Source organism: Pezoporus occidentalis, unplaced genomic scaffold, assembly GCF_034315485.1.
Source record: "Pezoporus occidentalis ecotype Australia unplaced genomic scaffold, CSIRO_AGI_Poc_V1 ctg263, whole genome shotgun sequence".
Lineage (NCBI taxonomy): Eukaryota > Metazoa > Chordata > Aves > Psittaciformes > Psittacidae > Pezoporus > Pezoporus occidentalis.
In genome coordinates, this window is record NW_026914534.1 from 1,551,705 (window position 1) to 1,567,282 (window position 15,578).

At 49.3% G+C, this 15,578-nt stretch overlaps 1 protein-coding gene across 2 annotated transcripts; it reads left to right on the forward strand.

Moving 5' to 3' along the window:
• The first annotated feature begins 8,371 nt into the window (after positions 1 to 8,371).
• Positions 8,372 to 15,229, forward strand: POLR3H (RNA polymerase III subunit H). Of its 2 annotated transcripts, none has more exons than XM_062624232.1 (6): positions 8,372 to 8,730; positions 10,074 to 10,170; positions 11,751 to 11,837; positions 12,809 to 12,998; positions 13,488 to 13,695; positions 14,346 to 15,229. In XM_062624232.1, the coding sequence occupies exons 1-6, from the start codon at positions 8,620 to 8,622 to the stop codon at positions 14,397 to 14,399; spliced, it is 747 nt and encodes a 248-aa protein (XP_062480216.1). In that variant the 5' UTR covers positions 8,372 to 8,619; the 3' UTR covers positions 14,400 to 15,229. The 2 variants fall into 2 exon arrangements, with proteins under 2 accessions (XP_062480216.1, XP_062480217.1); XM_062624233.1 differs by having other exon boundaries at positions 8,378 to 8,730; positions 12,809 to 12,872.
• The last annotated feature ends 349 nt before the right edge of the window (positions 15,230 to 15,578 follow it).

A 15,578-nucleotide genomic window follows, 5' to 3' on the forward strand; every position in this document is an offset into this window, starting at 1 on the left:
ACACCCAGCTTTGCTGCTGCTGGTGAAGCTGAGGCTGAGCCGGAGCTTTGGCACCATGGGGCTCCAGGGCAGTATCCTGCCTTCCACCTCATTTAAATCCCCGCAGCAAACAAAGGGACTGAGGAAATTAAACTCAGCAAAAGTGGGCTGAGAGAAGAGGGAAGACATGAGCATGTCCTTGCTGGTGTCCCCTCTACCCAGCCCAGCTGGAGACCAGGGAAAGCCTCTCTTGCCCTTCTTCCTCCTCTGTTCTCTACCCCACCACCCTCTGCCAGTCCTTTCGCCATGCTGCAGCCCCAGCAGGTGACAAGGAGGAGGCACTTGGAGGCATTTTCACTTCTCCTCCATCACCAGTGTCATGCTCCCCTTCATTGGGACCATAAGCACCTGTCCCCACCACAGGTCTCTGCCAGCCAGGCAGACACCACCCTCAGCACCGTGCCCATTGCACGTATGTATACAGTGCAGGGATGAAATCCGGGTCACTCGAGGAGGCGAGGGGAGGCCGCAGCAGCCCAGCTCTGGCGTGGGGATCGGGAAGCCTTTTTCCAGTGTAGCCCCATCCCCACAGCCACTGCCAGACCTGCACCTCGCTCCTCGCTGTCTCCCCTGGGTGGCTTTGTTCTGCAGGTCCCCTGGGGTGACAGTCCTCTGAGGAAGGTGTGCAAGCGGCACTGAGATCAGCACTCCCTGGAAGAATGCTTCTCATAAAAACACCCCCAGCTCCCAGCTCCCCACAGAGAACATCTCAGAATGAACCCCAAAGTGCTCTGGTGACAGGGTTTCCTTCCGCAGCAGCAGCCAGCTTTGCTTTTATGTTTTTCAGAGGGCAGGCTCCCAAGCCAAGCTGACAGTCGGGAACGCTCACAGGCAGAATGCAGGAAACCCAGGCCAATTAAGGCAGACAGGCAGTAGACACATCAGCTTTTATCCTGAGATCCAAGTACCCTATTCATCATCAGCGACTGAAAGGTCTGTGCTTTATCAAATAAAATCACTGTCTTTCTCTGTCTCTTTAAAGCCAAGCACATTGACTTAGGTGCTGTCTGTGACCTTGTTTAACTAAACAGCCCTTCAAGGTCCCCCAGAACGGGGGAAGGAGCCTTTTGAAGAGGCACCAGCCCCTCTCTGCCACTCCCCGTTCATTAGTGGCAGCGGAAAAAAAAACCCCTCACACGTCCCTCAGCCAGGCAGGGGAATGCATATTTAATTGGCTTAATGGCCCTCGGTGAGCTGGCCCTCCCACATGGCACTTCTTTGTGCTCCTTCCCATCTGCTGGAACCTCAAGGCTGCCCAGAACGGATGGACGAATGGATGGGTGGCTGCTCCACCAGCGGCTGTCATGCTCCGGCTCTGGTCATGACCCACCATCCCCTTTATGGACTGTTTCCCTTCACGCCGCCGCATTCCTTTGCAAATCCCTGGCTCAGATGCTGTCTGTCACCACGCTTGGGTCTGCCGAGTGCCGCTGCTCCCCCTGCCCCAGCCAAGGAGGTGGAAGTTATTTTCTCCCTGCTGCCTTTTCCAGCAAGATCCTACATGGGCTCTTCCCTGCCACTCGCCATCATGTTCTCTCTTGTCTCTCATGACTGCCAGTGGTCCCTGTTCAGAAGCCAGATTTACCTCCCTACTTTGTCCACCCCAGTAGCAGAAAGGTGTCTGTATGTCAAACAGACCCCCCCATCTCCGCAGCTGGCTGCCGGCAGCCATCTCCTCACCCCACGGAGCAGGGAAAGCGATGTTCTGGCCCACCGCCATCCTCAGTGGAAGATGATGCCCCCCCAGACCCAGCCTGTCTAGACATGGGCTGAAACAGAAGAGCTACACCCCTCCAGACGCAGAAACGTGCCCCCAGAGCTCAGTGCAACAATAAGAATCCCACATTTCAGCTGCTTGGCATATTCATATGCCAAGGGACCCAGCAGCAACGTGGTAGCCAGCAGAGAGCCCGAATCAGCACCTCCCAGGGGCTGCTGTGAAGGGCTGGAACCAGCTGGGGAACCTGGATGGCTCCAGGCAGGGGGTGGCACAAGCAGGTTACCCCTCGCTGGGCTGCGTTTCTCCATCCTCCCTTGGAGGAGGCTCACAGCCTTGGCGTCTGGCAGGATTTTATAAATGCTGTCTCTATCCAATGCTAATGAAAGCCCCTCAGCCCTCCCACCCCCCTTTCTGGTCATGCTGTTAAGAGTTAATACCAAGCAAAGCAATTTCCTTGCCCACCCTGCATGTTAAAAACCCCTTTGCTGAGACAAATTACTATAGGAAAAATAAACTAGGCGGTTTTTGGGGAATACAGACTGACAGCATCCTCTCCCTAGCTAAGCCAATCACGCTCACAACTCCAGGGATCTTTGCTGAGATAGTCTCGCCTACGATACAGCCTGCTTAGCGCTAAAATATGAATGTCACCTTTATGGATCGATTATAAAAAGCTCCCTTAGTGCTGGGGTGCCCAGATCTCCAGGAGGCCACGGGGGAGAAAAAGAAGGCTGCCAGATGCAAAGGAGAAGCAAAGGGAGAAGCCATCATGGAGGCTTGATTTACCTTTTAAGCATATATGCATAATCCTCACTCCCAAATACCAAATTTATGGAATTAGGTTGTTTTGTTGCATTTGGTTTGGGTGCATTTTTTTAATTAGAACAGCATCTATTCAAAGACCTGGTGCAAATGTCCTCATCTGTGCGTCCTTCCTTCCTCCTTTGTGGATCTAACTTGCCATCAGCAGGAATGAACAGTGCAGCCAGTCCTAAAGAAACCTCAATTCAAGCCCACATCATTATCATGGTTTAATTAGAAGGATTTTTTACAGACTGCCTCCCCTTCACCCGGCAATCAGAGAGCTGCGTCCAGCTGATCTCAGCCCCTCTTGGCAGAGCCCTGGCTATTTGCCCCCCAGCCACAGCAGACATACAGTACTACACTGCCGCCGCCGCCACCTCCAGAGGAGTTATTGTTCCCGAGGCTGGTGGGGAATAACAGAACCGGAGGAGAGAAGTCGTACCTCAGCCTCGCACCTCTTCACCGTCAAAAGGAAAAAGCAGGTTTAAAAGAAGGTGGCGGTGCACGAAGTTTAACCTCCAGCCACAATAGCCCCAGATGGCCATTGTGCCTCCCCTCACTCACCTCCTTAGCACTGACGGGCTCCCTGGAGTTGCGCTCTGCAAAGCATCGGTGCTCGGCGGGGCCGAACGCTCCTCCGCTGCCGTGCGAGGAGCAGTGGTCTCTCCTGCAGCCTGGCTGCAGGGGGCTTTCTCCGGCTGCCTGCCTGCCTGCCGGCTGCCTGCTGATGGACCTGCGGGATCTGATGTGTGGATGATGCGCGCCTCGCACACACACACACGCATCCGCACGCCTTCCCTGACGTCAGGGCCAGGCCAGGGGGAGCGGGCAGGTGGGAGGGATCAGGCTGGTCATTTCTGAGCTAGGCTTAAAGAAGCAAGGCTGTATGGGAGGCTGGAGGCTACGAGGGTCAGCCCAGGGGGGCTGCATCACTCCAGTTATGCAAAGTGACGTGCTTCGGTGCATCACTGGCATGGCCGGACGCAACAGGGCAGCCCCACAGGCATTGGAGGGGGAGAACGGGACAGAAAGCCAGGGGGGTCCCCTGCAATGGGTCAAGCCTCTCCCACATCACCCCAAGACCTACTAGTGGTGCTGCAGCCACTCTCCCCATATGCCCAAGCCTGCAGCCCCCAAGCATGCATGGATGTTGCAGTCACCCCCAGCACAGCCAGGAGAGCACACGCCACAAATCCACCCCATTGCCCTGTGCCACTGCTCTGGCCTCATTTCTAGCAGCACACTATGCCAACTCCCTGAGCCTAGAAGATCTTCCCTTTCTGGTTTCCCCTCTGCCAAGAGCCATCTCCATGGGCAAAAGCAACGTCATAAGTTCGCCAGAGACTTTCTCTCTTGGGGGCGTACGGTGATGTGATGAGGACAGGAATCAGTTGTATCCACTGGGAAACAGGGCGAGGAGTAGTGGGGTTTAAATTTCAAGGAGTGAGACTGATGCTAGACATTAAGAAAGGCTTTCTAACAGAACAGGCAGTTAATTACTCAAGTAGATTGCCTGGGGAAGCACCAGAGTCTCCATCACTGGAGGTTTTTAAGAACAGGCTGGGTAGGCATCCTTTGGGAGGAATTTAGGTGGTATCAGCCTCATTTTGGAGCAGAAGGGTGGACCACACCAGTACCTTAAAACGCAGGGCTCTGTGATCCTGGAATAAAGTTTGCAAGAACCCCAAACAGCCATGGCACAATGTCAGTGCTGCAGGGAGCTGTCATGGGCATCTTGTGACATGGGGTGGTGGTGGGTTGCTTTTGGTTTCTTACACAACTCTTTCCTTGAGTCACTGTACATAGATGAATGCGATGGTAGTAACCAGAGCTTTTCCACCAATGACCCCTGGGGCTGCAGGGTGGCATACCAGTAGTGTGGGAAGCTGGCATGGTGTGTGAGTCATGGTGCAGTCAGGAGACAAGGTAACAACTGCTCCACTTGGCTGTATCTATCCATCCATCCATCCATCCATCCATCCATCCATCCATCCATCCATCCAGGGAGTGGGGTGTTGATCTGTGGCCATCCCAGGGGCTTTGACAGAGGGACCAGAGCACAAAGTGGTTGTGTCCCTCCTTGTCAATGAACAATAGTGCAGAAAAAGGCTCTGCACACAGACCAGACCAGACCATGGCAAGAAGCACTGAAACCCCCCCAAGTGCCGGTGGGTTCTGCTATTGCCCATCATGCTCTGCTCAAGCCTTTTCAAGCAGTTTTCCATGGCAAAACAGGAGCCCCATTCCCCCCTACAGACACCAAAGGCTCATCTCCCCACTCTACCCTTCAAAACCTTGCAAAAGAAGGGGAGAAGAAACACAGCTAGCTCTCAGTCTTCATCCTGAATTTCTCCTGAGATTGCCCATCCTCTCCTGGGGGACAGCTCTACACATCCACATGAGGAGGGTCCTGAGCTGGAAACAGCTGGAGGTCAGGAGTGTACATTGTATATTGATGATCATAAATACCTGTACTTCCCTGCCTGGTTTGTGGTACACCAGGGTTAACGATGTGTCCAGTCAAACAGTATCAACTGAACAGAGGGGACGAGTGTCAGAACACGACTCTGATACAAAATGACTAAAGGCTAATGACAGGAGAGGCACAGGGAACTCGAAGGATGTTTGACTGGAAGGTGGCTCTGGGCATGTGCTGCAGCAGAGTCTGAAGCATGCAAAACTTATAAAAGGAGAAGAGGGGAAGCTTTGATCAGACAGTGGGGGTGCTGGAGATGCCTGCAGAGGTGGAAGCAATGGCAGGAGTATGCAGGACTTTGTGAGAAGATACATAATTCCATTGGAGTCAATCAAAGGAAGGCCAGTACAGTCTAGATGCAAATCACCTCTCACCTCCTCCAACATCTCTTACCCAGTTTTCTCAACAGGAATGGGGATGTGGGGCAGAGGAGATCTTAAAGCAAAATAATTTGGGGGTTCTTTATATTTTCCTCCCTTTTCTGAGCCTTCAGGTAACGTCAAATAGTATTTTCCAGTTTTCCTCTCAATTGTGAGAATGAGAAATGTCAGGGATTTTCTCTGAGTGACAGGAAGACCCTTGTGCAATCCCTGCATTCCAGCAGTTTAAGTGTCAAAAAAAACACAAAACAATCCCAGCAACTGAGAGCCAGTCTCAGCCATCCTCCCAAATGCTGGAAAAGGCCCAATACTGCTGAGAGAGACTTCACAAACTTTGTGGTTATGTAGGAAAAGGTGCATACAGGCCCTGCATATTTGTGGATATTCATCGTGTCAGTACTACTGGGACAGAAAGAGACCACTCAACACAATGAGGCTGCTCTCCAACATCAAGATACCTTAGCTGATGACTTAAACATAGTATAACTCCTAGTGCTATCATAACTCAGCTGAGACAACACCCAGGTTTTACAGGGCAAAGCTTGGCTTCTGTTTATATTTGTACATTAGAGATGGTGTTTATGAAATACAGAATTCCTCCAGGGAGAAAACCTAGGTGGTAACAGAGCAACATCCCATCATGTGCACAAAGGGCCAGGCACATACTGCTTGGGATTTGGGGGGGTTACCTGCAGAGGGTGAGACTGGAAACCATTTCCCACAGCCTGAGATGTTACTGGTAGAGGATGAGAAATGGCCAGCCTGACTCAGCTCTGGTGGTGTTTGTAGCCCAGCATCTAAGGCAATGAAGCTCATTCGATGCTGCCTTTGCCAGCTTATTCTCCATACATTTCAACTCATTTTCCCCAGAGTAGTATCAAAGTACCTGCAAGTGTTCCCAAAATATGTAGCTATGCAGAGAAGAGGAATCTGTTGCCCTACTGAAGAACAGCCTGCAGTGTTCAGCCCTTGTTGGCTGATACATGAGAGAGAATCTGCACACCCCCAACGCAGAAGACCTTGTTTGGTGCTTGCACTTTATGAGACACCAAAGACCCAACCATAAGACACAACAAGTATGAAGCCAAGGCCTCACAGACCCACTGCTCACAGGGCTGTGGATCAGGGTGATGGGAGATGCATCTGCTTTGTATTAGGTACCCAAAAGCCCCCTTGCTGGGGCATGGCTATTGGAAGCACAAGAAATGTTAGCTCAAGGACAGGCTAGAAATGGAAGTGTGATTATGACTCTGTCCAAATCCACTTCTCTCCATCTCTCATGCTCTCCCAGTTATTCAGCCTGCTCTTCCCCTCAACCCTTGCCCCTGTTTAACCTTACAGTTCTTATACACAAAAGTATCCTTGCCAGTATCAAGTGTCTAACTTATACCTCCTTGTGTGATAGAAAGGCTATTTCTTCCCCTGCCAGCAGAATAGGACCCTGACCCAGAAAAAGGTCAGAACTCTTCTCTCTTCTAAAAACATAGCTCCAGATACCCACAAAACCTGTGCTCCAGCTAAAGGTCAAACCTCGCACTGCCAGAGCTGCGCGAGGCCAGGACAGAACAGCAAGGGATGCGGCACGCGTGCCAGCAAAACTGTGCCATGCCGAGATTAGCGCAGCCGCGACTGCAGCGCAGGAGGAAGGAGCTGCTGCACGGCTCCCTGAAGTAGGACGAGAAGAGTGAGAAGCACTGGGGATTTGGGTTGAGGTGTTCTGAGAGAGCAGTGTCTGCGGGGCCAGCAGCAGGCTCCCTGCTCAGCTGGCGGATGCTGCTTGAAGGAAAATGCTGCTCTTCTCAGGTTGTCAACAGGGGAAAAGTTGTTCCAGGGCCCATTTAATACAAACATGCCCAACATGCGCAGACCAGCCATTAACAAAGGACAAACCCACAACCCAACGGTATCTTGTTAATGAGGCCAAGCTGTGGTGTTTCCAACCTTGTTCTCCCCTTCCTGTCCCAACGCAGCTCAATGTTTAATGATTCCTCACCTAAACCACTCATTACCGTCCCGCTATGCGCTGCTGGGGGCGGTCGGGGATGACACACTCAGCCTTGGCATCAAAGCTGCTGTGCTGACAGTGCAGTTTTGACTGTCAGCCAGGGATGTTTGGTTTTCCTGTTGGATCCTTTTTTAAGCACACTTCAAACGGCCTCCTTTCATTTCTCACAGACATGAGCACACCCCCTTGTTTTCTCCCATCCCTCACGCTGCTTGACTCGCTGCAGAATGCCTGTTCGTAATACATGCACAGAATAAACTATGCCAGCTCTACGTGATGTCCATTTGTCCTTGGCAATAACCTTGACCTAAGTATTGGGCAGTCACTGCTCTGAAGCAGGCTTCTAGGTGGAAGTGGGCTATAAACCCACCCCAAGTTGCTCTTTAGGTAGGCAAACAGCTCAAGTGTTGGTTCTTGGAGAGGTGCAGACTTCGACCTCTGCTGCCCTGTAGGATAAGCAGATGAAAACGATAAATGAAGTGACTACAACTGCAACTGGGGATTGCTTCAGGTGAAACATCAGCCTAGACGCAGGAGCCACTGCCTGAGGAAAAAAACCTGGGGCGGGGGGCAGGTAAAGCGCAGCCTTGCGCCGATTGCCAGGCTGCTGCGGGGCTCTCCATGTCCACACCGAACCACCCCAGCCCCGCATCCATAACGGCAGGTACCGGGCCGGGCCTCACCCCGCCACCCCGCCCTGAGGAGGGACAAAATGGCGGCCGCGGGGCAGGGTCGCTGCAAGGCTCCTCCCCCACGTCCCGTGAGGGTTTCTTTCCTCGTCAATCAGCGCGGGCCCGCCCGCCCGCCCGCCCGCCGCGGGAGGTGATTGGCTGAGGCGCCGGAAGTGCTGTGGGGTCGGGTAGAGCGCGGCGGTGTTCCGCGTGTGGGAGGTGGCTGAGGGAGCGGCTGAGGTGCGGCCCGGCCCGGTGCGGTGCCGTGCCGTCCGCTCCCCGTGCTCCGCACAACGGCGGCTCTCTGGCCGCCCACCCCGTTGCGTGGCAGCCTTCAACCCCCTCCCCCAGTTTCAGACCCCCGTGTCCTGTTTCATTTCGGGACAGGCAGGGTGCTGCCCCGCTAAGCTCCGTGCAAGGCGTTGGGGGTTCCCCGGTTGTCGGTGTGTCGGCTGCCCTCGCAGTGCTCCGGCGCCTGAGGCGGTTGGTGTTTGTCGCTCTCCTCAGAGGTGCTGCCCGCCACCATGTTTGTCCTGGTAGAGATGACGGACACAGTGAGGATTGCTCCCTGGCAGTTTGAGAGGAAACTGAATGATTCCATTGCGGAAGAGCTAAACAAGAAATTGGCCAATAAGGTAAAGCGTGGGTCATGTGTAGGTTGGTGGAGGCATCGTAACATCCCCGAGTGTTTCTTGTTCCTAACGAGATGTGTGGGTGAGGTGTCAGAATAGATGAGAAGGCCACCCCGGTAACTGAAATACAGGAGAGTGTAAACAGATAGCCATGTATCATCTCAAAGGGGACTTTTTTCTAATGGCTAATGCTGTAATTGGAATATAATGAGATACCAGATGGGGAGGAGAAGTATGGGAGAGAAGAGTAACTGCTGTTTATGTGTAGACTAGCAATCCAAAACTCAGTCTGAAAAGCTGATGCAAACTAATCCATCCAGAGGGGAGAATTTAAGAGAAGGTAGAATCAGAGAATGGTTTGCATTAGAAGGGACCTTAAAGCTCATCCAGTTCCAACCCCCTGCCACGAGCAGGGACACCTTCCACTAGAGCAGGTTGCTCCAAGCTCCGTCCAACCTGGCCTTGAACACTGCCAGGGCTGGGGCAGCCACAGCTTCTGTGCGCAACCTGTGCCAGGGCCTCAGCACCCTCACAGTGAACAGTTTTGTCTTATGTCTGAAGTGTAGAACAGCAATACTGGAAGAAAAATTAAGGTATTAATAGCTGGCTAGGTCTGTGCTTAGTACTCAAAATACAGTGTGGCAGTAAAAAGTTGGTCTTTGGTACAGGATAGAAACAAGTGTTCTGTCTCTGCAGCCCTGGGACTGCGATTAGCATGAGGCTTTCAGTGCAAGGCAGGGAACGTGAGGGGTGCTCAAAAGAGCAACCTCAAGTGATGTAGGGTTGTGAATAGCAGGTTATAGGGCCAAGTGATAAAAAGCGAAGGGCTTCCCCTGATGACTGGTAGGGGTCTCAGATTGTGTGTGCTGGGAAGCCCTCTCAGAAGTAGCAGAGGAACCAAGAGCTGTCCTTGGCTCTCCCCAGCGCTAATTCAGTTTAAGACAAAGGCAAGCCTAGAGGCTTCTGAGTGTAAGTCTAGCAAAAAGTATGTTTAGCTTTTGGACAAGCTATAGGGCTGGTGAATGATGTCTGTGAGCAACTGTTTGCTATCTTGGCAACAGTCAGGTTTTCTCACCACTGACAGTTGCCCCAAGGGTTTCTGTTTGTAGCTGTGCTCTTTGCAGTGCCAGTGAAAACACTGCTCCCGTAACACTTGGGTAGGTTTGGGGTTCCCCTGCAGTGTAGTGAGGTTTTGGCTGGGGCTGTTGAAGAGAACGTACCAAAGCAGCCACCCTTCTGTGGCCTTGTTTTGAACTGACGTGTGTAGTGTGTAAATTTCATGGTTTACTTGGTTTAACCTGGTGGGTTGCTTGACTTACTGCTTTTTAATTATTTTCTTTGAGCAGGTTGTGTACAACGTCGGCCTCTGCATCTGTTTGTATGATATCACAAAGCTGGAAGATTCATACATTTTCCCTGGAGATGGTGCATCTCATACCAAAGGTATGTGCTTGTCCTTAGTTACATGGTTTTGCAGAGGGTTAGTGATCTGGAAATGTAAACTGGGTTCAATTGTTAAGGAAATTTAAAGTTCGTCACCTTAACTCCATTCGTGTAAGGAGGGCAAGAGAAACATGGCTAAAGTCCCTTCTTTGCACTTTTTGGGTACAAACATAGCTTTAAATAGCCAGTCCTGTTAGCTTTCTCCAACAGTCCATCTCTGTTTAACCACTAGAGATGTAGGTGTGGAGTGAGGAAGAAGTTTAGTTTAAAATGGTTGGAAATATGCATGTAGAAAATCAGTTGTATTAATTATTTTGTGGGGTTTTAGTATTTTGTTTCTTTTCGAAACTTATTTTCTCTAGCTAGGATGTTGAAACACTTTTCTACATAAAGCATTTGATGTTTTCCTAGCTGGAAGTTTTGCTACATCTTTGAGACTTAGACAGATCTGGTTCAGCATACGCTTCTAGTGACTTTCTGTTTTAAATAAGGAATGACTAATTTCTTTGCTTTGACTTCTGGCAAATCTGTCTGAGTGAAAACTGGAAGTAAATGCATAAAACCAAATTTTGTCATATCTTTAAAGTTAAAATAAGTTTATTTAAACTGGAAAGAGATGCATTTTTTTTCAGTTTCAGTTTTCACTGTGGAAGTGCAGCTTGAGCAATTGAAGTATTTCCTGTTAGAAGCAAACTTGACTGACTGAATGTGGCTCCCCTTGTCCAAGTTTTAACTCCAGGAGAACTTGCTCCCTTCAAATAAAAGTTTTCTCTAATATTTAAGGAGGATGGCAGGCTTTCCTCCTTGCTTTAATCTCTGTTCAGCTTCTTAACTTTGAACTACTCCTTGAATTGAAAGTGAGAGGATGTATTCTCTCTGAGCTTGGGAAAAAGTCTGCTTTCAGAATCTGGGATAGCACTTCAATAAATCCTAGTAATAACTCTTTCTTTAAGGTACTGTAACTGATTTTATGTAAAAGAGGAGCATTGAGTACAGACAGCTAAAATTATGTTAAATTGCTCATAGCGTTGTTCAGGTAAATTTGGTTTAGTATAGCATTTTAATAATTACAAATGCAAAATGCTTAGTTAGAAACATGTTACTTAAACTGGATGAAAAATCCAGTTATGTTAGAGTACCTTACTCTGATAATATGTGATATCAGTTATTTTATCTGAAGAAAATGCAGCATTGCTGACAAAGGTAAAAGGCACAGAAGCATTAGGAGAAAGTGTAATTTCAACTGGTACTCTTGGCCTTGGAGCATTGTGCAGGAATGCTCAGATCATAACTTTAGCACAGGCCCCGCTCCATATTGTTCATCTTGCAGCTTAATTCTGTGATCTTAAACTCTGGCAAGACTGAGGAGCAGGGAACAGGGCACTGCTGGGCAACAACTCACACAAACTAGTTAGGAATCTTAACTCCTGTTCTTGTTTTTCTATCTAATCAATGCCTGTAAGGAAATTGTCAAAGGGGAGGCATTTTAGAGGGCATACAGGATGTGGGATTTTGTTTTAATGGAAGGAGTCTAATTCACTAACATGGGCATATTATTAATGACCTGTTTTCTTTTTAAGTGCATTTCCGCTATGTGGTCTTCCATCCCTTCTTGGATGAAATCCTCATTGGACAGATTAAAAGCTGCAGTCAGGATGGTGTTCACGGTAAGCTGCAACTTCTAATACTGGGGGCACACAAGCTGCAGAGCTCCTGGGGCTGTTGAGATACTGTGACTTCAGGTGGTATTGCACTGGCTGTACCCTGGTTAAAGACTATTACTGGCCTGTAGCACTGCTCTTATCTGAGGTAGTTTGAGCATGGCAGCTTCCCCTGCCCTGAATGGTTTTGTCTGCACTCCCCTCTCCTTTTGTCATTCATGTGCATGCCCAAGAAGAACAGGCAGCCCCATTTGGAGCATAGACTGGATTTGTTTTCTTGCTTCAGTTAACTTGTTTTTTTTCAAAGTGGTAGTATCTGCTTGATCTGATTGATCTTCTTTACAGTTCTCTGCAAATCCGTAGTTGTTTCCTGTACCTAAAAACATGGCAAGAAAATGTCTTTGTGAGCACAAAGTGCTGTCAGATTCAAGGAATACATAATTGATGAGTTGCTTTCCTTTCTTGGAGGAGTGTTCCACAGAGGCGAGCTCCTCTGCTCTGTTGCTAAGCTAAGACAATAAGATTATCCTGGCTGCTTGTGTTGCTGAATTTGGGCATGTCCACTTTCTGATAAAATTCAGCATTGTGAAATCTCAGTGGGGAGGTGGGGGCTGTTTTAACTTTATATTGGTCTGCATTTAATATGTTACATGTGTGATTTCTAAGCAACTTTCTGTTGCAGACCTCTATAGCATCTGACTCATTTCTTGGAACGCTTTCATTTCCAATCCTGCTCCAAACAGCCTTTTCCTTTCCCAGTGGGCACACAGACTGTGCCCTCTGTTGCTGTATGGACTTTCAGCTGGGTGGTTGCTTTGCTGCCAACTAAAATCGAGTGTTGTGGCTCAAAGAGTAATTCCTGCGCCACCTTCCTGAAAGAGGAAGGAGAATGAGTCTAGAAGTGCACTATAGGAATCGCTATGGTACGTCATTTGCAAAGAATTGTTTCAGTCTTCATCAGCTTCTTTTCTCCACAGTTTCTGTTGGATTCTTTGATGATATTGTCATCCCACCAGAATCGCTGCAGCAGCCAGCGAAGTTGTATCCCTTGATCACCTTTGATAACTTTACTACTTCATTTCAAAGGATTGTGCAGTGCTGGCCCAACAGCATTCACTGCTGCAACAATGGAGGTGCTCAGTGGCAGAAACTAAGCCGTTGTGTCAGGCAAGTCCTGCAGACTGTTATCACAGCCAGACACGGGTTTGCAGGATCATTGTGCCTGCTAATGGAAATAAATGACAGCAGCCCCTGAACAACCACATTTTAATCCCTGCCTCTAGTCTTGGCTGCTGTTGAAGGCAGGATACAGGTTTTACCACATAGTGTGATGTCGAGATAGACATTGTGTGTGTAATACACTTAAGGTGAGGTCTTCTTGGGTTTCAGGGGGTTTGTTTGGGAGTCGTCTTTGTTGCTGTTGTTTTTTATGGGGGGTGGGGGTAACCCAGACTCTGCCCTGCAGCATACACCTCAAAGCAGGAAAATCAGAAACCAGACGGGGGTTCTGTGCAGATGATCACTGAGGAGAATGCACTGCCCTTGGAGAAAGAATAGTGAAAAGGCTTTGAATCGAGTCTGCTCTCAAAGCTGTCAGGAAGTGATGTGTCAGGCAGAACACTGATAGTTTCCCTCCTTAACCCTTGGCATGGCCAGCGATGAAGCAGAGCAGGTGTGGGTATGGGAATATGAGACAGAAGAAGGGGCCCACGACCTTTACATGGACATTGGGGAGGAGATCCGTTTCCGAGTTGTGGATGAGACATTTGTTGATACATCCCCGACGGGTCCAAGCTCTGCAGAGGCTTCCGCTTCCAATGCCACGGAAGAAGTCCAGAAGAAAGAGGCACCCTACACTCTTGTGGTAACTATGTGCATTATTCATACAGCTTTGTGAATGCTCTGGGTTTATTCTATGGCTAAAATAGCATCCCTTCCCTGAGGAACGGGTTGCTTTAAGCTGATAGTGAAGCAGAGTCATAAAAGGAAAGGAGTGGAAAAGGGGAGAAACGAGATGATTGTTCTTGTGGCTGCTGTGTGTTTGCTGTCTGTTTTTACTGGAACACTTTGTGGTTGTTGGTAGAGTTCCTCCTGGGGGGCTGATTTAAAGAAGACTGGGTGCAGGCTCTGCACGTAGGAGTGAGCACAGGAGAAGTACAGCACTGGGAGAACCACATCAAGGTTTACACAGCAGCTAAACTGTCTTTCCCATTCCATGTTTTGGCATAAGACCCACCCGAGTACAGTGTGAGAGGAAGATGGATCTAAACCATTGAACAGTGTAGGCACAGTCAGGAGGTGGAATGGGTGCTTGAATTTTAAGTGTTGAACATTGCGGGTAGTGTTGACAAGGCTTCAAGGAGCCTGGGCAAGTGCTGTGAAGGCTCTGATTGAGGGGGGAAAGTGAGTAGCTCATCCATAACTTGGGGGTGTGTGGGGGGGGTGAGATAGTAAATTCTGATGTGTTTCCTCCTGCATTCTTTATGCACGTTCTCTTCTTCTCTCTGTGAACAGGGATCCATCAGTGAGCCAGGCTTGGGCCTCCTGTCATGGTGGACAAACAGCTAGCTGCCATCAGAGCCTGCTCCACAGAAAGTCTTTCCGGTGGACGTTTGGGGGATAATGGGATCCTGCTGGTGCTCATTGCTCCTCTGAAGCTGAATGAGAAATTAGACCTGCCATTCTGTGTTTTCCCCTTCAGCTTCCAGCCTGCCAGATAGAGACAAGTTGCTTTCAAGAAATGTCTTCACTGATCTGTAGAAGTGATTTTAAAGGCACAAAAAGCCCTGAGTGCAGCAGCAACAAACTCAGCTGGAGCTTTGGTCTCCTGCCCTGCAGGAAAAACAGGGGAGGTCTTTGCTTGTCTGAATTAAGAAGGGAGTTGCCTTCAGTGAGTGAAAGCAGGAGAGAATGCCTGTCAAAGAGGATTGCTTCCTTGGGCTGAGAGCTTGATCTCAGAGGGGTAGAAATCTGCCCTTCTTTTGACAGGAAATGAAACAGCAAAACACTGGAGTTAAAGGAGGTATGGTACTCTTGAGACCTGGAAAATGCTGCTGCCAGGAGAGGTGGTGGTGGTGATGATAATGTTCTGCTCGGAATAGGAAGTTCATCCATGGATGAAGTCTGCCAAAAAGAACTGTAATGATAGTAGTTTACCTAAAAGTAACTTGGGCTCTGAGAAGATGACCACTGTGGAATGCTAGAGGCTGCTTATTGTGCTGAATGGAAATACTTTATTGTACAAGCTGTATTTATGTAGAATGAGCTAAACTTTGCAGGAGTTCAACTGAAAATACATAATTATGAACTGCAATGGACCAAGGCTGCTATGAACAAGCCAAATACTTGTTTATGGGGGTGTGTTAATATAAGAAATGGAATAAATAGTAAAAACCACACAGCCTGCCTGCCTTTTCAGTTTGTGGGGGGAAACTATTAGCTTCCTGACTAGCAGGAAGGGAAGAGTTGCCTCCTGCAGTTCAGCTACTTGGATTTCAAGGCAGGCAGTGTTGCAACCAACACTTTTCTCTGACAGCCAATAACAAACAATTGCCATCACCCTCCCTGACAGCAGTAAAAGGGAAGGGGGGCAACAGAACAGTAAAATCTATGCAGGGCCCATTGCCAAGAGAGTGATGCTACACATAATTACAAAGCCAGGCACATTTGGCAGGAAGGGGCTGTAATTCCCTGGGATAGTGGGCCTGCTTAACCTCCAACTGGGAAAACAAAGCCTGAGTCACCAGC

Coding starts and splice junctions, on each gene's coding strand:
- POLR3H (XM_062624232.1), top strand. CDS start 8,620: ATGTTTGTCCTGGTAGAGATGACGGACACAGTGAGGATTGCTCCCTGG. Junction 8,731..10,073: donor ACAAGAAATTGGCCAATAAG/GTAAAGCGTGGG, acceptor TTCTTTGAGCAG/GTTGTGTACAACGTCGGCCT. Junction 10,171..11,750: donor TGGTGCATCTCATACCAAAG/GTATGTGCTTGT, acceptor TTTCTTTTTAAG/TGCATTTCCGCTATGTGGTC.